The sequence below is a fragment of the Anoplophora glabripennis genome, unplaced genomic scaffold (assembly GCF_000390285.2).
Source record: "Anoplophora glabripennis isolate ALB-LARVAE unplaced genomic scaffold, Agla_2.0 scaffold1186, whole genome shotgun sequence".
NCBI lineage: Eukaryota > Metazoa > Arthropoda > Insecta > Coleoptera > Cerambycidae > Anoplophora > Anoplophora glabripennis.
The window spans coordinates 58,234-81,609 of record NW_019417265.1 but is presented as its reverse complement, the minus strand read 5'-3'; the positions used below and the strand labels follow the sequence as shown (position 1 = coordinate 81,609).

Genomic DNA, 23,376 nt, shown 5'->3' with positions numbered 1-23,376 from the left:
TCCAAGTTTTCAATCGTGAAAAACTAGAAAACTATTGATTTCTCGAAAAAAAATTTCGAATATTTTTTGCGCAAAATTTGATTCTCTATCGATTTCCAGCGTTATTTTTGAAAAAAAAAATTGTCAACCCCCGACAGGATGGAAGCGTCAATCGGCGTTATGTCACTATGTTCATTGGCCTTTTCTCCAACTATCTGCCAAATTTCAAGTCGATCGGTTCAGTTTCAAAGAATTCGGAGGTGAAAAGCTTCAATGACTGTACTATCTCGTCTTGTCTTGTCGAGACAATATCCCGTAAAATCATCACAAAGTCGATTGAATTTAAAAAGTCGTATGTCGTCGTGAGCAGAATTGAAAAAGTTTTAAAATGAGGTGTCACTCAACATAGAGGGTGCCATTTAAAGTTTAAGGGTATTTTCCGCCACTGCCTAAGGGCCAAAACTTACGCCATCGCGTGTCTCTCTTGAAACGAAAATCGACTTGTCTCAGGTTTTTATTGTTCTTTTTTAATTCCGATATTTTCCAGTTGGGAAGTTTTAATTGGAACACCCTGTATTAATTTTTATTTCAGTATCAGCAGATATCAGACATCAGACCTTCTTTATTTTATTAAGGAACCTTTTGAGTCTATTTCTTAGATATTTACCTGTTACCCTGTATTCATCTTTAGGTGTAATACATTATATTAAAAATACATATAATATAAACTTTACACAGTAGGTACGAAAAGNTGAAAGAATATTTTACTTTTGCCATTTTCAACTCTTATAAACTACCCTTTTACCAATATTAATGTAAAATATTTTTATTATAATCGATTTTTAAATATAATCAATCATAAAAAAATAGCTACGCTGCATATAAATAATTACACTAAATTTTTTTACTTATTTTATTTGTATAATATGTAATATATAAAAATGAGAAAGCCTATTTTGCTCCGAAAAAATGTCATTGGTTTTTTTACCATAACTCGGTTAATTTTGAAGCTATAGTATCCTACAAAAAAGCATTTTAAAGATAATTTTAAGAGCTGTAAGATCGTTTGCATATAAAACTTTTTAAGTCCTTCATTTTTTAAAGGGAAAGGATCGAAGGGCTCGAGACAGATCGTTTCTTCACTAAAATGGATACTTCAAGCGGCGGTATCTCCTTTATTTTTTATGCTATAGGAATAAAAAAGCAAAATATTTGTTGAAAAAAAAAGCTACATATTTGTTGTCTATCATTTTTTACGTATCTTTCATAGTTTCAGAGTTATTATATAAATAAGGCAACTTTTTTTTGTGTAATAAAAAATACGTTGTCAACTTTTACATTATTCAAAAAATACACATTCTAAACCGGTCTAACTTCAGGATCGTATGAAAAACACTAAAACAAAACTAATTGTAAAGAGTCTACGATTAATTTTAATTCTGATGGAAATGGTACAGCGTTTATTGCTCATTTTTTCCTTAAAAAATATGAGCAACCCATTTGTTTTTGACGATAACTCCTTCAATTTTATTCTTTATTTTTTTTCAATTTATAAGTTTTATGTGCTCATTTTGAAGGTCTTTTTGAGTACTACAAAAATTCCTGGAGCGTTATACACGTAAAATTAATCCTTTTTCCGTTATTTGACGTTGAATACATCGATTCGAGTATTCCCCCCAAAACAAGTCCCCTTCCACTAACCATATTTCGCTTTGTATAGGACGTACAACACTTTTTAAAAAACTTTTTGTTTATTTATAAGTTACATTTTTGTTCATTACACTTTTTTAATAAAATGAGTAGTTTTCGAGTTATACGGGAAAAATACTTTGAAAAAGTGTTTCTTTTTCACTCAAAATTCCAAGTTTTCAATCGTGAATAACTAAAAAATTATTGATTTTCTCGAAAAAATTCTTCGAATATTTTTTGCACACAATTTGATTCTCTATCGATTTCCAGCGTTATTTTTGAAAAAAAATTTCACCCCCGAGAAGGGGTGTCAACCCCCAACAGGGCGGAAGCGTCAATCGGCGCTATGTCACTAATGTTCATTGACCTTTTCTCTAACTATCTGCCAAATTTCAAGTAGATCGGTTCAGTTTCAAAGAATTCGAAGGTCGATTGAATTTTAAAAGTTGTATGACGTCGTGAGCAGAATTGAAAAAGCTTTAAAATGAGGTGTCACTCAATATAGACGGTGCCTTTTAAAGTTTAAGGGTATTTTCCGCCCCTGACTAAGGGCCAAAACTTACGCCATCATGTGTCTCCCTTGAAAAGAAAATCGACTTGTCTCAGGTTTTTATTGTTCTTTTTTAATTCCAACATTTTCCAGTTGGGAAGTTTTAATTGTAACACCCTGTATTCATTTTTATTTCAGTACTAGTAGATACCAGACATCAGACCTTCTTTATTTTATTAAGGAACCTTTTGAGTCTATTTCTTAGATATTTACCTGTTACCCTGTATTCATCTTTAGGTGTAATACATTATATTAAAAATACATATAATATAAACTTTACACAGTAGGTACGAAAAGCAACGTGCGAAGAACGAGACCCACCCGTACCTTATCAAAATCGCCAATAATAACTGGCATTTATGAGCTGAGCTTTGAATTGCACATAAACAAAACTTTATATTCCTATTGTTCGGTCTGGGCCTGGTTGTTCTTGCTCTGCGGAGCAGAAGATCGGTTCGGGTCGGGCTGTTTTCTTATTCCTAGTCTCGAGTGGCGCTTACTGCAGTTTGTGCTGTTGTTCGAATTCGAAATACTCAGCAGGTAGTGACAGATTACCTACACGTAGTGATACAGTGTGAGTGTGGAAAGTTAAACGTCATGTGGAATACCGCTACTATGCAGCATTATTACCTTTGGTGGATCAACCAGTGTAAGTCTCCACATTTTAATTCCGTATTCGTCAAAATCAAAAACATTTTGTTTCTGCTTATTAAACTCTGTTCAGGAGGTGAACTGATAAGTAATATATTTTTCTCCTATTCGTCATATTTATAGACAAATTCTAGTTTTAAAATGTTTTGAAAATTGTTATATTCATTTTTTAACAATAGTTAATTATTTGCTTCTCAAACTCTATAGTATCGAAATTTGGCAGTCAGCAGTTTTCTTTTTTATTTCTGCCTTAATTGAAAATTACCATCAGTCTTAGCAATCCGTTAAAAAGACTGTTATTACTTCCGTAAGTAATAAATTGTTAAGTGATAGGGGAAGTACCAGAATTTTAGGAAAACTATCATTAGAAAAGAAAGAACAATGTTGTAGTAGTTCAAATGAACTGTAGGTTGGCACATTCACAATCAACTGCAGCTTAAATTCGCATACGTAGTTTTTAGTTTATGGCGGTGTGGGGAAAGTGAACCAACTGTGAATCAAGCGCAGTAGTTTACAGATAATAGAAGTTTAAGTACAATTTAAATTTCGATTTTACATATTACGGAGGTTATTACTTAGCGCAGTGTACAATTGTATAAAAAATATCAAATGTTTTTACCAGGTAAGTTAGTTTCATATTTTTAAATTAATATAAAATTATTAGGTTTCTTTTAAAATTAGATTGAATGCTTGTGTCCAGGAAATACTTTTCTTACATAAAACTATAGCAACTGTATTTTGGGAAATTTTCGAAAATATAACATTGCAAATCATGTAGTATTTTTTCTTTAACACGTATTTTAAAGTTAAACATTTAATTGTGAAATAATCTATATTTTGAAACGTCGCATTTTTTAGAACCTTTAAGACTTCGCAACGGAAATTCAGAATATTCCAGCGATGTAGACTCGGACTATGAAACTTCCGATTGCGTCCAAGAGGAAATCTTTCACGGAAACCCTTTGTATTCCTGCTCTATGTCCAGCGAGCTGGAAAAAGAAGAAATTTTGAGACGCGTTCTGGAAACTAAAATTGGCAGATACCCATTGAGGCAATACATAAATTTAAGCACTGGATTTGATATACACCTCAGACCGAACTATTATGAATCGGACCAAGAAGAAGAGAAAGAATATGAGAGAAATAGAAGAAGACATTCGATTTCGGCACCGCATTGCGTAGAAGACGAAGAAGACGGTAACCTAAAAATTAGTATACTTAGGAGATATTCGTCAGAAGGGTCTGCCGGTACTGGTTATTTATGGAGAAAAGAGAATGAGGATGTAAATGAAACATGTTCAAACCTGCAGATTAATGATTTGAACGCTAAAAGTAAAGATGAATCTGAACCAGACGATCTTTGTATAACTCGAACTGTCACATATACTTCGAAGAAACAAATAATAAAATTCTTCCAAACTGAGCATTTAAATGTAGATATTCCACAGGATAGAACAGTGTGCAAACAGTCAAGTGCACAAAAATCATATATTAACAAATCAAGTGAGTTAAATAATACTGTAAACAATTTAAATAGTACTACGTCCAAAAATGAACAGATTAATAAAATCGATTCCATCAAATCTAAAAATGCATTATTTAATTATAAGAATAACAAATATGATTGTGATCAAGTGCAACCAAGTAATGTACTCGACAGAACAAAATGCAGTCCGAATTTACAGTTTTCCGATATGCGATATAAGGATATTAGTAACATCGAAAGAGAAATGGAAATCATACATGGAAATTTTCAAGGACATAATGAAACTGAAAAAGGTAATACACATTCTAAATCAAATGAGGAAAATTATTTTTTTACACAGTTGGGGTTAAAACGTCAAGCACAAAGCAAAGAAACGTGTTCGAATTTATCTCCTAATCAAATATTAAGAAAAAAGAACCAAGAGACTCAAACCGATGGTAACTGTGAAAATATTACTGGCTTTAAGAACAAATTTAAGTCATTGTTCAAAGATTTTTCTCAATTTTCATTTCAGAATAACGCACAACAAATTTATAATATTAACGATTTAGAATGTAAACTTAAACGCGTTTTTGGGGAAACAAACAATAAATTTTTATGGAAAGAAGTGAAAAACAGAAATGACCAATTTCCAGCAAAAAGCAGCAGAGGATTATATTGTGAAAAAGCTTCAGATTTAGACCGAACTAAGTGGAAAGATAAAGTAACTCGGTATTGCTATTTGCATAAACAAAGAGGTAGTTTTAAAAATGAGAAAAAGCGGAAATCAGAAAAGTTTAAATTGAGAAAAGAATCATTAAGTCGGAAGACCTCTCACAACTCGTATAACGATAAAGCGCATGCAAGAATCGTCAGAAAAAAGATTAAAGTGCTGAAAGAAAAAAGGCGCACACTATACGAAATAAAATCAGTTCTGAGGAAAGTGTTATGCTCAGAAGAGACCTGTATAAAATTGTCCAAGTTGGTTCCAAATACTCTTAAAAGAAAAACAGATGGACACAAATCAGTTAAAGAGGAAAAACAAAGTTTAAAGCCATTAGAAAAAAATCTGAAAGGGAAAGATCATTTAATTGAAGAGCAATCGTATTATGAAAAAAATAAACACCAGAAATTGAAAAATGACCTCATTCCAAAACGCAATGAGGTTACAAGTTTACCACAAAATATTAACAAATCACGTATGGATAAATTACCACAAATAAAAAGAGAGACGGAACTACAAAATTCAAATGAAAAACACAGTATCCAAAATGTAGAAATAATTGAAGACTGCTGCTGTTGCTCACCATCAACTAGTACTACTACCATTTTGAACAAAACCGAGATAAAAAGAAAGACCAATACCACATTTTCGATAAGCGCAGTTTCAAGTTCAAATGACAAACTGGAATGTGTCGACCTAAAAGCAAGTGACAATCTAAAAACAGCCGATGCGGAACGGAACGATAAAAACGCAGGAATCTGTTCAGAAATGTTACTGGAGGATATGTTTCCCGATGAATCGGAGGAAGATCAGGACCTCCAAGACTTGATTGCTATGCTGACGGATTCCATCGATGTTGATCCCAACCCTTTAAGTTGCCAGGAAGAGGAAACGGGGAACAAGCGTAAGTGAGAAAAGTTTTTGTGTATGTATGATCTTTTTGAAGTACCCTGTAGATTATTAATTTAAATTTGACGCAATATGCTGTTGTGTTTTTTATCTTCTATCTAGAGATAAAATATCTGTGTAATGCGACTATCTAAACATAGATTAGATACGTGGATTAAAAAACATCCTCTTTAGTGTAAGAAAGTTTATTGGATAAGTTGATAGATTCCTTGGTGTAGAAGCACATGCTGTATTGTACGTCTTTCATTATTTAATCAAAGTGAGTACGAAACATTTTTGGGCAGTTTAAGAATAGTAAAATGATGTAATAGGGTTCCTTTTTCAAAGTAGTATATAAACTATTACAAAAATATTTGGTTGTTTTTCAGTAGGTGTTAAATAGAAATCTTATGTTTCAAATTTAACATAAGCTTCAAATAACCAGCTAATTGGACTTCTAAAAATTGCTGAATGTTAACACTGATTAAAATGTGATGATTTTTCATTTTGTTTCTTCTCATGTAGAGCTAGTTGTGTTTAATTCATTCCAAACTAATCATTTTTTAAACATGTGATTACATTCTTCACTGGTGACCAATAACGTAGGTATATACTGTCCTTTCTTTTTTTTATAAGATTGTTTTAATGAGTGAGGATTTTTTTAAGCTGTGATTCAGTTAGGAAATATTTTTATTTAAATGATAAAAATGTGTAATGTGTAGCTTTATTTGTATTTTATAAAGTAAATCTAAAATTTTCTAATTGCTGATAATCTATTAAACATTGGACCAAGAATATTTTTGCCGCAAAACTAATATACGTAGATATCGCTATTCTAACTATCTAATTTCAATTCAGACATATATTTGGTTATCATGTTTATTTACAAATTATAAGTAGGTATTACATACAATTTTAAAAAATGCCACAATTTTCGTTGTAAAAAAAATTAAGTCCAAGGTTACAATGGTGTTTTAAACATCAATAAAGAAATAGATTTTGAGATTCTCTTTGATAGAAGTATCAAAACGCCTATTGATATCGACCATCTTAGATTCATTGTGACGCTATTAAATTGAATAGGCCCATTCAGTAGAATTTTTTTTTGCATATTCCAAAAGTTTACCCATTAATTAGTTAGTATGCCAAAAATCAATTTTTTGCTTAAACGAGAAATGTGTGAAATAAATTAATGAAAACAGAGCGCAGAAAAACGTTGAGCAACCATTGCCTGACATCATAATACCGGTACGGGCGACTGGCAGAGCACTCCGCTCGCGTTCGCTCTCATCGCATTCTGTGTTAATACATACGATGTGTGGTTCCCTTGGCAGTTTCGTTAATCATAGTTTTTATGTCTAAATGGGTCGAAACCGAGGATTGTACAAATATTGTATAGTTCCAGGCTGCAAAAGTACCTCAGGATCGACCCCGTATAAAATATTTATTTCATTACCGAAAAATGAAAAGTTTGTGTGATGTTATCCACGGTTTCCCCAGCCACAGTATGCAACTCAAAACTACCTTCGTTTTTCTTTGGTTGTACGTCTAGGGGTTGTAAAATATTATTATTTGAACATTTAGAGCACAATTTTCAACTTTATGCCGGAAAAAAAATGTTCATCTTCACACAAAATTTGAAATACGTCAGCGAGAGGGACCTATAAGCAGTTCGCTCGTTTTTTCTTTGGTTGCCCGTCTAGGGGGTTGTAAATATTATTATTTGAACATTTAGAGCAGAATTTTAAAATTATGCCGAAAAAAATTTCTACCCTATCTAAACGTACCCGTTCACAAAAATTTCAAAATACATCGGCGAGAGGGACCTATAAGCAACTCAGAACCACCCTCGTTATTCTTTGATTGACCGTCTAGGGGGTTATAAATATTATTATTTAAACATTTAGAGCAGAATTTTCATTTATGCCGAAAAACAAAATTCTACCCCATCTAAACATTCCCGTCCACAAACATTTCGAAATACGTGGCGAGAGGGACCTATAAGCAATTTATTTAAATAATAATATTTTACAACCCCGTAGACGGACAACCAAAGAAAAACGAGGGTGGTTCTGAGTTGCTTCAAATACTAGTCAAAGTACTACTGGCACATACACATCGTCGCATACATGCACAAGTACCCAGTCTAGTACGTTGGGTACATTTGTACAAAAATGGAACGATAAAGAAAATGTAGAAAAGTGAACCATTTACGCCATTGAGAAAAATCTGAAAATGTATTTAGGTATTCCAAGTCATTCTATGTTTATAATAAATATGTTGTATGAAAAATGCATTTCAACAAGACTTGATTTATGTCTCTTATACACTCTCTATTTATACACTTAAAAATATAAGTATATAATATAGGTAAAAGTATAGCAAATATCTACACATCTCTCCGACTGCTTGCGACCTTTTTAAGGGTCTTACAAATTCAGAATTAGATATCACTTATTATTAATCCTATTGACCTAATTTTTTTTAAGATATATTTAGGTGGTTAAATACTATCAGAAAATGAAAGAAAAAGTTTAAAATTATATATCACTGAATGGGCCTATTCAACTTTTCCAATTTTGCTCCCAAAGAAAATAATTTTTCATTCGTTTTTTTAAAAATTTCTTTTTTAGTTTTTTCTTTAATAGGTCTTATGAGAATAACAAAAGTTTGGAGCAAATAAAAGTGTATCTTTTCCTTTGTGCGAGAAAGGGTGGCACATTATTATTATACGAGCTGCTATAGCTAAAATAAAACACAGTTCTATAAAGCTTTGTTCTTATTTATAAAACCTTTTGTTTTTCACATTACCTAGTTTTTTTATACTTACCCACGTGATTATTATACAGGGTGTATCTTTAGGTGGTGGTCACTTTTTAAGGGGTAATAGTATGTGTTCCCCCGAATACGAATCTGAAATTCTTTTTTTTTTAATCAAATAAATAGTTGAGTTTGAAATGCACTTTAATAATTGTATATGCCACCACTGTAATAATGTATTACAAATACATGAATTGTAGGCAACCTACAATGCATGTGAAGGGAGATAGTGCCGGTAAACCGTAACGAAGCGAAGGTTTTTCATTGCTGGAAGCCATCAACAGACTATTTGTTTTTGTGTATTTCATTTATCATTATTGATTACTGCTTGAGTTTTTTTACTAGATTACTTGTTTGTGTGGTGAACAGCCGCTCAACAAAAGTAACTCACGGCGAATGGTGTGGAATTGTGCATGCGCTACGACTAAAGCTCTCCGTTATTTGAGATTACACTGGTTTCTCCAGCAGTGGGGTACGAAAATTACTAAAAGAAGGTTAAAAAAATTAGTTTTTACCACGAAATTTGAAAAAATGAACTATTGATACGTGTTTCTAAAGGAAAAAGGTCAAAGGAAGCCACTGTATAGATATGGCCCCCACTCAAAGTTACACCCTGTATATTTATATGTAGTGTGTTTATTTCTTTCAGCTCTGTATATAGGGTGTTTTGGAAAAGATACTATAGATTCAGGGACCGTTAGAACATTGAAAAATAAGATTATTTTTCAATATAAGTCATCTTCTGTTTTTCAGGTACAAGGGGCCAAATACGATTTCTTTAAATGTAATTTTAGACAATTTGAAAAAAAAATAATGTAATGCATTGAAATTTGGTGCAGATAAATTTTTGAGGACTCGGTGTTATTAGTTTTTGACCATCTGGTAGACTCTGGCTTCAACCTTACCCAGTGACATCTTATGACTATTTCTTTGAGAATATTTCATTTTACCTAAAAAAAAGATATGCTTGTTGAAATCTCGTGGTTTTTGAGAAAAACACAATTGCTTATCCCAAAATCAACAGCTTATTTACTATAATATACAGGACTTCTGAAAATCAGTAGGCCTTAATAAAGCTGTCACCGGGTATTGTTGTAACTGGCGAGCTGATGTTCAAAAACTAATATATTTAGCACTCCTAAAAATATACAGAGTGACCCATTTGAAAGCGGGCCACCCTCATAACATTTTTATTTATGGAGCGATTTTGACGAATTTTTTTTTGAAATGTACGGGGGGGAAAAGTGTATTTTGGGGCCAAGCGCCGTCCAGTTCTTTTTTAAACTAAGGCCTACTAGATCACATTCAGAGGCTGAAAAATCCAGAATCTATATTAGCGATTTTTTTAGAAAAAATCTACGTACGCCACTGGATTCGGCGTCCCCTGAAATGGATCTGTACCAAATTTCATGAAAAAATATTCAACATTAACGATTCTGCGGTTAAATTGCTGTCAAATTGTTTATTATGCATAAAGAAACTTTTTATTTAGTAACCCATGCGATAATAAATCAATCACAACAAATATTTAATAACACGTTTAATAGACATCATTATACCAAAATACAATGAAACAGACAGAAAAATGAACGAGAAATTAACATAAAATTTACAAAAAATACAATAAAATAAAATTAACACACATGAATTAAATTAAATTCTGGAATTTTCAACTAAATCTTCATTTAATTGAATGCATTTATTGTATTGTTTTTGAATGTGTGCCATAACATTAGACAATTGATGTGTTGTAATTTCAGCGCATGCCTATCTTCTTCTTTCGCGCAGTTCTTCTGCATTCATTGGACGAGTGTAGTAAACTTTTTCTTTAATGAACCCCCATAAAAAAAATCTAGGAGAGGCAACATTTACAAAAATATTCATTCAATTAAATGGAGATTTAGTTGAAAAATCCAGAATTTAATTTAATTCATGTGTGTTAATTTTATTTTATTGTATTTTTTGTAAATTTTATGTTAATTTCTCGTTCATTTTTCTGTCTGTTTCATTGTATTTTGGTATAATGATGTCTATTAAACGTGTTATTAAATATTTGTTGTGATTGATTTATTATCGCATGGGTTACTAGATAAAAAGTTTCTTTATGCATAATAAACAATTTGACAGCAATTTAGCCGCAGAATCGTTAATGTTGAATATTTTTTCATGAAATTTGGTACAGATCCATTTCAGGGGACGCCGAATCCAGTGGCGTACGCAGATTTTTTCTAAAAAAATCGCTAATATGGATTCTGGATTTTTCAGCCTCTGAATGTGATCTAGTAGGCCTTAGTTTAAAAAAGAACTGGACGGCGCTTGGCCCCAAAATACACTTTACCCCCCTCTACATTTCAAAAAAAATTTCGTCAAAATCGCTCCATAAATAAAAATGTTATGAGGGTGGCCCGCTTTCAAATGGGTCACTCTGTATCTGTATAAATTTCAATGCTTTATGCTGTTTTTCAGAAAGATATGACTAAAAAATTTAAAAAAATCGTCTGCTGCCCCATGTCCCAAAAACAAAAAACGATACATCAGAAGAAAAATTTCTCTTACTTTTTTACGTTCTTTCACATCCTGAATTTGTGATACCTTTTGTTGGAAACCGTGTACGTTCGCCACGAATAACAAAGATGATTTTGCAGGTATCGATCACAACTCGCACACCAAACTGACTCCCGAGGATGTCCCACTAGACATGACCGGCATGGAGCACTACAAGAAACGACTCATCCACCAGCACGAGAAACCCAGCGGGCTATCGTCGCCCTGCACCACAACCGAGGAGGACGACGATAGCATAGAATCGCCCCTGAGCCCCGCTTCTAGCGTGCAGTCGCGGGAGAGCTGTCAGCAGGATAAAAAGAGGGACGAGGTGGTGCAAAAGGTTGCCAGGAAAAGGGCGGTATGCCGGAGCCAGTTCAGACACCAGAGCATGGAGCTGTTCAAGCTTGGAAGCAGTGAGTATAAAACCAACATTATTTGAATTATTGATAAAGGTTCAGTGTACTTATGAGTCGATAATCCTGTTAATATTTGTATATGTTTTCAGAAAACAAACTTTTACTATGGCCATGATTTTGGTATACTCGGTGTAACATTAATTGGGGGTTTTATTTATACAGGGGGTACCTTTAAGCTTTAGACACATATTACAAACTTGTTGTCATATCACATCAGGTGGATCGGTATCGGTAGCTTAACTAGTTCAATGTCATTGACACTGAGATTCACAGACTAAACACAGTGCTTTAAAAAAAAAATTGTTCCAAATACTTTTCATTAAAACTTGCAATTATTGATTATCAAAAAGGAAATAGCAATATCAGTGATTGGGTTATAAATTTTCTCGGACTTCATCTAATCTATTGGGAAAATCATTTTATGGGACACGGAGAGGAAGCTAGAGCCCATGTTGAGGTTATATAATCTCTATAAACACTTTAATCTTATCTGTTATTTGTTATCGTAAATTTTTATTGCCTGGCTGTAAAAGTGTAATGTTTATCAGTGGAACAGATAAGATTATAAAAAACATGCTGAGGTGTTCTAATATCCAATTATTGTGTTGACTATCTTCCCACCAGTGATAAATATTTCTGGTACAGGGTGTCCAATTATTATGTTTGTCGTTGATCTATTTATTCATCCTTACGTAATCGTAGGATTGGAAAAACATTATTTTTTTTTTAAATATCTATGAATTTACTTTCAAATTTTATTTTTTAGCTTCTAACACAATTATAAATCATTACAGCACGAGTTCTTCTTTATAAATAAAATTTACTTACTGTCTTCGAATTTTTTGTTCTAAGCCGTAAGTAAATCCATTCAGAAAATCAAGTTAAATTAATTGCTATCTCGCTCCTCATCTGACAGAGAGGATTAATTCTAATGGGTGATAAATCATCTGGACATATGACAGGGTTTAAATGAATATTCGAAAAGTTAATGTTCCGTGTTATTAAAAAAAAATGCAAAATTATTTTTGTTCCGTGCATAAATGCATCTGCTTTTTTTAGTGTCTCCACAGGAATTTGAGGTTTCCTGTACAGCTTACGTTCCACAACTGTCATCGTTTTTTTTCTTGGAACAATTAACTTATGATGCATGCTTTATACTATCTAGTACAAAGCAGAGCTGACATCAGTTCTCAGAAATTAAGACTGTCCAGATACCTTTGTCTGCTTTAAATTAATGAAATCATTTCCTCAATATACAAAGTGAAATTTTAATATCACATAGACATTTAAGAGTGAAGACACACAAACACACCATACCGTCATTATACGCCAGAACTTGATAAGGTTATACACTGACACTACGGTAAATACTTACTTTAAATTTTACTATGAAATTAATCTTAAAACATAATACTGCACTACGCAAATTCTATTTCAATTCAAGTAAAAACTGAAACTCCACAGAGAAAGTAGCGACATTATCTACCGCATTACAAACATCTTGTAAAAATAAATTGAAAACTAATACTCCAGTCGAACAAGATCATAAAATTATTAGTAGACATTTCATTGCACTTTATGATGGGGAAGGATGTATAGAATCATAAATATCTAAAAAGTAACTCCAAAGAAGTGACGCTAAGTTGGCAAATTGGAAATAAGTGACAAATTTACGTGTTTTTTCACTTTTTTACTGCCCACAAAAATCTACACGACCTATCAGAATATTAGTCTTTTTATGTTGTAGGCAATTAAATTATCTACAATCTAAGGTACCTAGAGTAATTTTTCACTAATTTGTTAACTGCAAAATAAAGGTTGAACGCGGAAATATATTTAATGCAAAAAGAGCGAATTCCCGAGCGGCTTTTGGCTGACCTTGGAACAATTTGTTTATAACGCTGTTTTGAACATCCTACTTTGTTGTAAAGGGCTACATAATTTCAACTTTAAAAATTTTTTTTTCGATACGTTTCTTTGGATCAATTAGAATCTATATCTACGATATTAACTTCTAAAATTAACGTTTAGTGATTAAACAATTAGTTGCAAAAAAAAATTGACTAACAATTTGACAGTCAATCGTATCGGTTTTTAGCACACATGTTGGTCTTTGGATGTAAATTTGCCACTTATTTGCAATTTGCCAACTTAGCGTCAGTTCTTTCGAGTTACTTTTTTGATATTATCATTCTACATACCCTTCCCCGTAATAAAGTGCAATAAAATGTCTACTAATATTTTTTTTACGTTCAAACTCTAATTCGACTGGAGTATAAAGAAAAGCAGTTGCCGGTATAGACAAGTGCATTTGAAAAATTGAATTATAACTTGGAACCATGTATTTGATTGAAAAAATAAATAATTTCAGGTTAGTGTTCTCATAAAAGATAAAAAGCTGAGCCTCACATAAAGTTACACCCTGTACAACATTATGGGCTAGATATGACCATAAAAGAATAGAAATGTCATTTGCCTCTTTCCAATCGTAGGCTTGTCGAACAGATAAATGATAAACGACTATAAATAAACAAGGTGTACCTCGTGATGGCTGTAATTCTACGATAATAAGTCAGTAAAATTTAGATTTATTGATAAATATTGTTTGTCTGCCTCCACAGTTTTTACAGTGAAATTGGATTAACCGCTTCGATATTGCAAAGAGGAAAACGGTGTTTTTCCTTGTAAACATGTTTTCTAATAGATCCAATCGAAACAGCCACATGCGTTTTTATGGAGACAAAAATTTTTATCGTAGTCATAAGTGATTTTAATGGAACAAAGCCACCAGTAATCTGCATTCTAATCTATAAACCCTGTTTGCACTGCTAATATTTACACACAAAGCAATATCACGACGAAGCGGTTCATACATTGTAATAATTTTCTAACTAAACACGCATAAAACTTGCTCTATTTTTCCAACGATATGTCAACTTCTAGGTATTCCGACGTCGTTGTGCAAGACGAAGGAACCGTACAATGTTTGTGCCGAGAAAAACCTCCAGATGTGCTACCAGAATGGCGGTTTAAAGAAGTGCGACAAAAATCCTTCGAAAGGGTCCTTAACTGAATCCATTATAAACACAATCGAGGGCGGCAAGAAAAAAGAAGGGTCCCTGTGGCGATCCGTCTCGCTTAACAATGAGATCTCCACCTCCTCGAATAGTAACAACCGGGAGACTAAGAATTCAGGTAACGGTAGACACATCTTGCCTGCCATTGTACCTGAATTGCCCGAACGCAGGAAGAATAGGGTAAAGTCATTGCCGGAGAACAGCAGCAAAAGTAATAATGAAATCGAGAAGAATAACAATTCAAATGAAGCATGTTCAAAGTCTGTTTATGAATTTGCAGAAAACGACGGACCCGACATAAGTCCTCCAGTTGAGACAATCAGTAAAAAGCCTACCGTTAAGCAAAAACCGCTGGAAGAATCGCAAGAAAGTAGCAAAACTCAAGATATTACAGAAGCACGCGTACAGAACCCGACCGCTTCAGAACTGGACGTACCCGATTGCACCCCCATCAATCTATCTCTAAAAAAACAAGATCGGCCCTCGTGGACGGACCTTTTCAATATCCACCACCCGAAACGAAACGAACTGAATAACAATCAACACCTAACCCACACGATACTGAAGCAGCCGAGCAACGTACCGACAAAGCCCGCCCACTTTCACGACAGCAACGTCCCTAGGACTCACGCGGACCAGAAAACGGTCATAAGCGAAAACTTGGACTCGCGACACGTCGACAAGGACGGGAACTGCTTCTTTGTCACAGCCATCCCCAGCGCCGCTTTGGACCCGCAGAAGCAGAGCAACGTCATCGTGATCAACTTCCCCCACATTCAGCAGCAGATGTCGAGGATGGAGAAGCCGAACGTGACCCTGCCGGGACCCCCGGAGGCGCAGCAGTCCCCATTGGAGATGTTGGATTCCGCCATAATGAGCCTCATAAACATAGTGAAATCGTCCGTGGAGTCGGCGTTTAACATTCTATCGTTACCCGTTTTGAATCGGTTGTACATCGACTTGAGCCGGTACCTGCTGCTGCCTACCGTGTCGGTGAAAATGAAAGCGTGCATAGAGGAAGCCTTGAACGTGCTCATATCCTACCTCCTGGTGAATCTATTCCGCACGCCTCGGAATTCCAGGGCTAGAGACTTTGTCCACAAGATGCTGCAGCTGGATCTGAGGCCGCACATGGATTTCCTCATCCATTCCCTCGACGTAATCCAGCAGAAGATTAAGTACGAGTACTTCACGGACCACCTCCTGAAGGTGTTGTCGCATAATCCGCAGGAGGATTTTGTGATGCCCCTTCCGAGGAACGTCAGGAGGCCCTTCGGCGATTTCCCCAACGTTCGCCCCGCTCCGCCTCCTCCCCATCCGTTCTTTCCAAATCAGAACCAGTCGTCTGAGTTCAGAGATTATCCACCTAATCGTTTTTGGATGGAAAATCAGGTTTACCAACACGGCAACGTGGCGATGCCCAACATGGAGTTTCCGAAGAATCAGTCTCACAGAAGGAGCAGGCGGCAAGGCGATCAGGAGTCGGACAAGCATTTGTTGGCGACTATGAGGGTGCCGGAAAATTTCAATGAGCCCAACTTGGTGATGATGGGACCGGACTTGTACTTGGCGGATAATAGGTTAGTATTTCCGTAGTCTCTAAAATGTTCCACTTGATTGATAGGCCAGTTAAATTGTCGAAAGTACCTTGTTTTTTTAGTAAAATTTAGTTTGGTAAGTACAGATACGTAAAAATTTGGGAAAATTCCGTAGAATCGAATGAACTACTTTTACCCGCTGAACGTTAGGGTTTCATTTTCATAATGGCGTCCAAAATTCGTAAAAAACAGGTTTTCTTCGTTTAAAAAATTTAGAAAAACATGTTTTAGACAAAAGTTCTAGAACTTTGTATAACAAAAATTTTCAACCTGCAAAAAAAGTAAAAAAACTAATAATCACATTTTTTTAAACTTATATCTGCAAAACGAAAAAAGATTTTTTTACGAAACTCAGAATATGTAGTCCTTCGCAAATAGAATAAGTCCATTTTCGTAAAATTGCAAAATATTTGATAGTTTTTGCAAAAATTGAGTTTTTCGAAAAAAAATACATATTTTTTTCAAGTTTCAATAAATCATACAGTAATGCACATACGTGACCTATCTTGGGCTTAAAATTTTCTCTAAGTGTACTTTTCTGTGCAAATTGTGTGCATATTGCAAAATAATTGGAAAAATCTACCCAAACTTTTTGACTTCTTTTTTCAGGTCGAAAAATGTAGATCTTTTTATTATCATTGAAATTTAATCGGAATAGCATTATTACCATTGGAAAGCTGAAATTTTTTCATAAATTAAAAAAAAATGTCTTACGACCAACAGGAAAAATCACTAGAACCTCATATATTAATATTAAGGTCTGAAATAAACATATACAGGGTGTTCCTAAATATCATGTACATAAGAAAAAAAACATACGTCCGCAAACCCTTCGTTACCGATCTACAGGGTGTTGAAATTTTAAGATTTGTTTAGTTTTTTCTCTATAGCTCCCACAGTTTTTGAGATATTTAGCTGAAATTTGGAATATAGGTTACGCTGTAGAGTTTACATCATTGGGCATGCCAAATGGCCGTGATATTCTACAGAGTGATATTTTTTCGGGGCTCATGCCCCCTTTTCTTCCCCTGAACTTTTGTGCGGTGCGCCGCTGGTAGATTCTAAATTCAAAATTGAATTTTATGTTTTGCTGAGAAACTTTTTTGCCTCTTATGATTTTTTCGTACCTGCGACCGTTATCGAGAAAAAAATAAAAAACGATTTTATGTTAGATGAAATTTAAATTCTTGAAATGGTCCAGTAGGCTCTGGCTTTATTTAGATAATCTCTCGTTTCTATTAATTTTGACAGTTCGCATTTGAAATAGTAACTTGTGTCTGCATATATTTAAAAATTAAAAGTTTATTCATTATAATCTCATAACAATGCCAAATTTTAAGAATTTTGAAATGGGTCATCCCAGCTTTAATTTTTAACAGGTAGTGGCGAATAGACTGTCAGAATTAATAGAAACAAGAGATTATCTAAATAAAGCCAGAGCCTACTGGACCATTTTAAGAATTTAAATTTCATCTAACGAATTACATAAAATCGTTTTTTATTTTTTTTTCTCGATAACTGTCGCAGATACGAAAAAATCATAAGAGGCAAAAAAGTTTCTCAACAAAACATAAAATCCAATTTTGATTTTAGAATCTACCAGCGGCGTACCGCACAAAAGTTCAGGGGATGAAAATGGGGCATGAACCTCGAAAAAATATCACTCTGTAGAATATCACGACCATTTGGCATGTCCAATGATGCAAGCCCTACAGCGTAACCTATATTCCAAATTTGAGCTAAATATCTCAAAAACTGTGGGAGCTATAGAGAAAAAACTAAAAAAAATTTTAAATTTCAACACCCTGTAGATCGGTAACGAAGCGTTTGCGGACCTATGTTTATATGAACTTTTAGTCATGAAATAAGCCAAAGAATTACCCCATCCCTTATGTACATGATATTTAGGAAAACCCTGTATTACATTTGAATACTTTTACTTCAGTGTAAAAAATAGTCTGCAATCATTGACCCCCTTTTTTTTACAGTAAACTAAATTTTGTTGGGCCCCGTAAAATGCTTGCTCCGTTCGAGATGTTGATGCACGTTTTAATTAAGTTTACTATACAAAAAGGAGGTCAGTCATTGCAGACTATTTTTTATATTGAAGTAAAAGTATTCAACTACATGTGTAAATTTCAAAAAAATTTTTCTCAGCTCCTGTTGGTCATAGAAAAAATGTCAGTTTTCAAATGGCAACAATGCCATTCCGATTAAATTTCAAAGATAGGAAAAAGATTACATTTTTCGACCCGAAAAAAGAAGTCAAAGTTTCGGTAGATTTTTCGCATATCCCCAATTATTTCGCAATACGTGTATAATTTGCACAGGACAGTACAACTCTTGGAGAAAATTTTAAGTTTAAGATTAGTCACGTAAGTGCATTACTGTATGATTTATTGAAACTTGAAAAATATGTCTTTTTCTCGAAAAACTCAGTTTTTGCAAAAACTATGAAATATTTTGCAATTTTACAAAAATGCACTTATTCTACTTGCCAAGGACTATATAGTCTGAGAGTATCGTAAAAAAATCTTTTTTCGTTTTAAAGATATAGAAGTTTTAAAAAAAGTCAGATTTTTAGCCATTTTTTTGCGATAACTAATAAATTTATTTATCAATTGACATCGGGCTGAGCTCAAAATTTTTGTTATAAAAAGTTTTACAACTTTTGTTTAAACATTTTTTTTAAATGTTTAATTTTTCTTTTAATGAAAAAAAACATTTTTGCGAACTTTGGACGCCATTTTGGAAATGAAACCCTAACATTCAGTGGTTCATTAAATTCTATTGAATTTTTCCAAATTTTTACGTGTCTGTTTACCCAATTAAATTTTGGCATGTAAAAATCTAATTTTTCTAGTTTTTTTTTTAGTCGTAAGCATGTTTGGTTACATCGAAAAAAAATTAGTGCATTATTTCTGACTGAGAGTCAATAATTCATTAAATCTTGAAAATATAACATTTTTGTCAGAAATTTATTATGAAAAGTATTAATCTTATAGAAAAAAATTTTCAATTTGTTATTAAATAGTTTTTTTATTTAATTATCAAGTGTTATAAAATTTCAAACATTTATAAAATATTCGTACACTACACACACTGTAAAAAATTTTCTTTATAAATAATATAAAATTTGTATAAATTTCCCAGAAACTCATAAACTAAATTGAAATTTTTGAGAATTATTAATCAAAAACTGTTAAAATTGGCGTGCATTGAAGTTTGACGATGAATATCTTTTAAACGCTTTATTTAATCGACTAATCATAAGAGACCATTTTTGTAGACTAGTTAATTTCCTACAAAACTATGAATTGCGCATTTTATAATGATTTTTTGTAAACGAGTTATAAAATTCATAAGCAAAACAGAAATTTGTCTTAAAATAATCAAACTTCAACCTTTAATATCTTTTAACCGGTGAGGTTTACAAAAAAATTGTAAGAGACCTTTTTTGTAGAGCGTATATGAGGAGAGATATTTTTAACGAACAGTTGATAGAGAGATATGAATTTTTTTTTCTAATACTGCGGAAAAAATGGAAAACTGTAAAGCGGAGAACCTTCCTATTAAAATTTAGAGCTCATATTTGGAGAGAATTTTCTAGAGGTGTCTAGCAACCTATTTTTCAGAGTATAAAGTAAAAAAAAATAGTCGATTTTTTTGACCCATCCTAATAAATACGTGTATTTTTGTTTTTGTAGGTGTATTCCGCCAAACATGTCCCACATCCACCCTAAAGTGTTGTTGAATGCACCGCTCCAACAACCTAGGTCCAAGGGCCGACCGAGGAATTCAAGCAGAATAAACAAAATGCCAAAATTATCCGATAACTCGTTAGATTTGACGGTTATACCTCAAACGGTCAAGCATAGGGGGACACCCGAAGAAAACCAAATCTTTAACCACAGAGAAAAAACCGTAAACATTCCAAACAGCAATGTCTCAGACGCCAGAAGGGCGATACGCAGACACAGCGACATGATCGAAGAGAGCGCACACACCAGAAACAGGCAACAGGTCCTCGAAAATAGACGGTTATCAGAAGGAGCGATGATTCCAAATCAGGCGATTGAAAATGGAGTAAACGTATTCAGCGGTAATAATTTTCGAATTATGACCGGGACCCGCGAAGTTCATAAAACCGTGAACGGTGAAAACGACAACTATTTCAGGAACAGTTTGATGTATGCGCAACAAGCCACGGCAAATTACGACAAAAATGCAAGAATACCGAGGAACAACATTCGAAATTATGCAGAAACTGGATCGAAACATTTTCCTGCCAATGTAGAGGCGCCGACGAGTGGCGGTAACACCGTAATTGTCGGCAATGAAATCGTGCAATGCAAAGAACAAATTGGGGAGTTTAAGACCAAAAATACCCCCAGAATTATTACGAAACAGTGCACGGGTTCAGACGTGGAGCAGTACCTACAAACGAATATTATAGTTAATAAATATCAGGCTACCAGCGTAATTTGCGAGCCTGTTTTAAAGAATTTAAAACCGCCGACAAATACGTACGATGGAAGTGGCACCGCGGTTAGTAATATCGGCGAAAAAGTGGTAAATATAGAGCAATTCCACGGAAAGGGTTCGAATTTCGAAACAAACGTTTACAAAAACCACATTCCTAATACGAAACAAGCAAGTAGAACAGCAGATTCGGAAACGGTAGAGAAACAAAGCGGCTATGACAAACGAGAGGAATCTTGGTGTTCGAGCAAAGCGAAAGCGGCCAAGCCTAACGACGTGCCCGAAGTTATCGCGAACACCGTTATCATCAAGGACAAGTCGATGGAGATATCGAAAGGGGCCGTATCGTCCAGTGCCGTAACCAACACGATGGATTTGGATGATGTGGTTTTGGAAAAGGTGAGCCCAACGGGCGATTTAAAGCACGGCATTTCGTACACCACCAGCCGCGGCGAAGGACCACCGAAGGTGATTACGGACGGCGGGAACTACCAGGAAAGGCTGAGTTTAGTAACGGGTAAGTAGTGTTCTAGCGAGTTTAAAAAAATGTTTTTCGTTTTCCGTTGTGCATAATTACGATTAAAATTTAACATATTTTTTAATTTATTTTTAGATGTGTCGATAGAGAAAATAACGGACGAGTATGACGTGCCACCGAAACTAATCAAGTTGGCCACCCTAAAAAGAAAGACCGCCCATGATGAAAGACAGCAAAGGAAACTGGTAAAACGGTGGCCGTCACCGAAAGAAATGACTGGTGGTGATATTGTAGTCATTGAAGACGAAGAAAAAATTAAAGAACTAAAAAAGTTGGACTGCAATCAGAATGATGTTACTAAAACCGAAAAATTCTCTCGAAAACCAATCACGGACGCCATTAATTCAGTCGTCGCTTCTAATACTTCGATAAACAAGGATAAATCGAATAAACCCACCGTTTCCGGTGAACGATCTAACGTAAAGCCTGTACCGCCTATGATCGAAGACATATCTTCCGAGGAGGAAGTCCTAGAACCCTTCCGCCTCTATAGCACATACGACAACAAAGTTCCTGGCGACCCGAGAAAAATTCTCCAGACGATGGAAGTTAGCCATTGCACATTGATCGAAGGCAACGTAAAAGCCATTCAAGACGCGAACCGACACCTATTTGAAAAACCTCCGGTATATACGAGACCTGTGATGCCGCCACGAAACCTCAGGAAACCACCAGCGGAAGATAACCCAGCAAATAGAAAAGAACCTTTGGCGAACCTGGTTCAGTTCAAAGAAGATTCCGACACTCTGACGTGCAGCTTAAAAGTGAAAAATTCGGAACTGAAATATCCGAGTAACATGGACGTCAGAAGGTTTTCACCGGGCACCGGTTATCAGGTTGCAGCAGAGGACGTAAGTCCGATACGATCTCCCAAATTTTCTCCGAATTTTAAGTCTCCACCCAGACCTACTAATGCGCCATCGGCGGTAGTTCAAATGTCCCACATGGTTCCAAGGCCACCAATCGCGCAAGCGCCAGCAGCCGTTCCGGTAGTTCAAACGTCCCCGGTGCCTTCAAAGTCGCCAGCAGTTCGAATGTCCCCTGTTCCAGTGATTCCGAAACTAGCGATTGATCGGACGTCACCGGCGGTAAGGCAGGTGTCTCCTAGACTTCCCGGTCCTCCCCCTCTTAACGAGTCCAACATGAACTGGGGCCACTGGTTCTCCGAGGAGCAAAGGAAAGGGGTGTTCAACTTCGAAAGATCTCAGTCTATGGAAAGCAGCACTTTAAGCGGGAGACAATCGGCGGAAGCCTTAAGTAGTGCCGGTAGTGACTACTGTTCCAAATTTTCACCCGAAGAGCCCCTCTGCGAGATAAAAATCGATTCGAAGCCGTACAGGATCAAGAAAAGCATTTTCAAGAAGATACCCAAGGGGAAGTTGTGTTACATCCGGGAGTCTAACAGTTTCGTGCGCTACTTCGACGACAAACAAATGGAACTGTTCATTAGCAACTTGAACCTGGGCGAGGGCAGTACGGTGGCGAGCGATCTCCTGAAACAGATCAGGAGTCGCGGCGAGGGCCCGGCCAGCCTTGGAAGTCCCACGGGGCACTACGAAACGTCGGGAAAAGGCGAGGTGATAACTCTTTCTAAAGACGTAGTTTTTTCCAGTGAAGATTTCTTGTCGGATCCGGAACAGTACGTGGAAGAAGTGGAGAAGGTGCAACGTTACGTACCGAAAGACTTTTACGGGTTCTACAAGTTCGTCACCGGATATCAAATTGTCAACCACCACCCCCCGATTTCTTTTCTGACGTTCCTGACGATGCACAACACTAACGGAATCAGGGGGTTGTTCAAGAACTACGTCAATACCTTGGCCGAAGGGAGGAGTATTTTATAGTGTTTTGGAAGTTGTGTTTTCATTGGAAACAGGAAAAATTACCTTTGCCGCGTGATAAGTATTTTTATTGTTGATTTTAAATAATTTATTGTTGTTCAGTTTATGGTT

General features: G+C 35.0%; 1 protein-coding gene across 1 annotated transcript; it reads left to right on the top strand.

The window, feature by feature from the left end:
* The first annotated feature begins 4,774 nt into the window (after positions 1–4,774).
* Positions 4,775–23,306, top strand: LOC108914906. Its single transcript, XM_018720824.2, has 5 exons — positions 4,775–5,962; positions 11,412–11,726; positions 14,673–16,386; positions 20,112–21,403; positions 21,500–23,306. Exons 1-5 carry the CDS (start codon positions 5,536–5,538, stop codon positions 23,266–23,268), a joined length of 5,517 nt encoding a protein of 1,838 aa, XP_018576340.1. The 5' UTR covers positions 4,775–5,535; the 3' UTR covers positions 23,269–23,306.
* Positions 23,307–23,376: the final 70 nt, after the last annotated feature.

Coding starts and splice junctions, on each gene's coding strand:
- LOC108914906 (XM_018720824.2), top strand. CDS start 5,536: ATGGATAAATTACCACAAATAAAAAGAGAGACGGAACTACAAAATTCA. Junction 16,387..20,111: donor TTGTACTTGGCGGATAATAG/GTTAGTATTTCC, acceptor TTGTTTTTGTAG/GTGTATTCCGCCAAACATGT. Junction 21,404..21,499: donor AAGGCTGAGTTTAGTAACGG/GTAAGTAGTGTT, acceptor ATTTATTTTTAG/ATGTGTCGATAGAGAAAATA.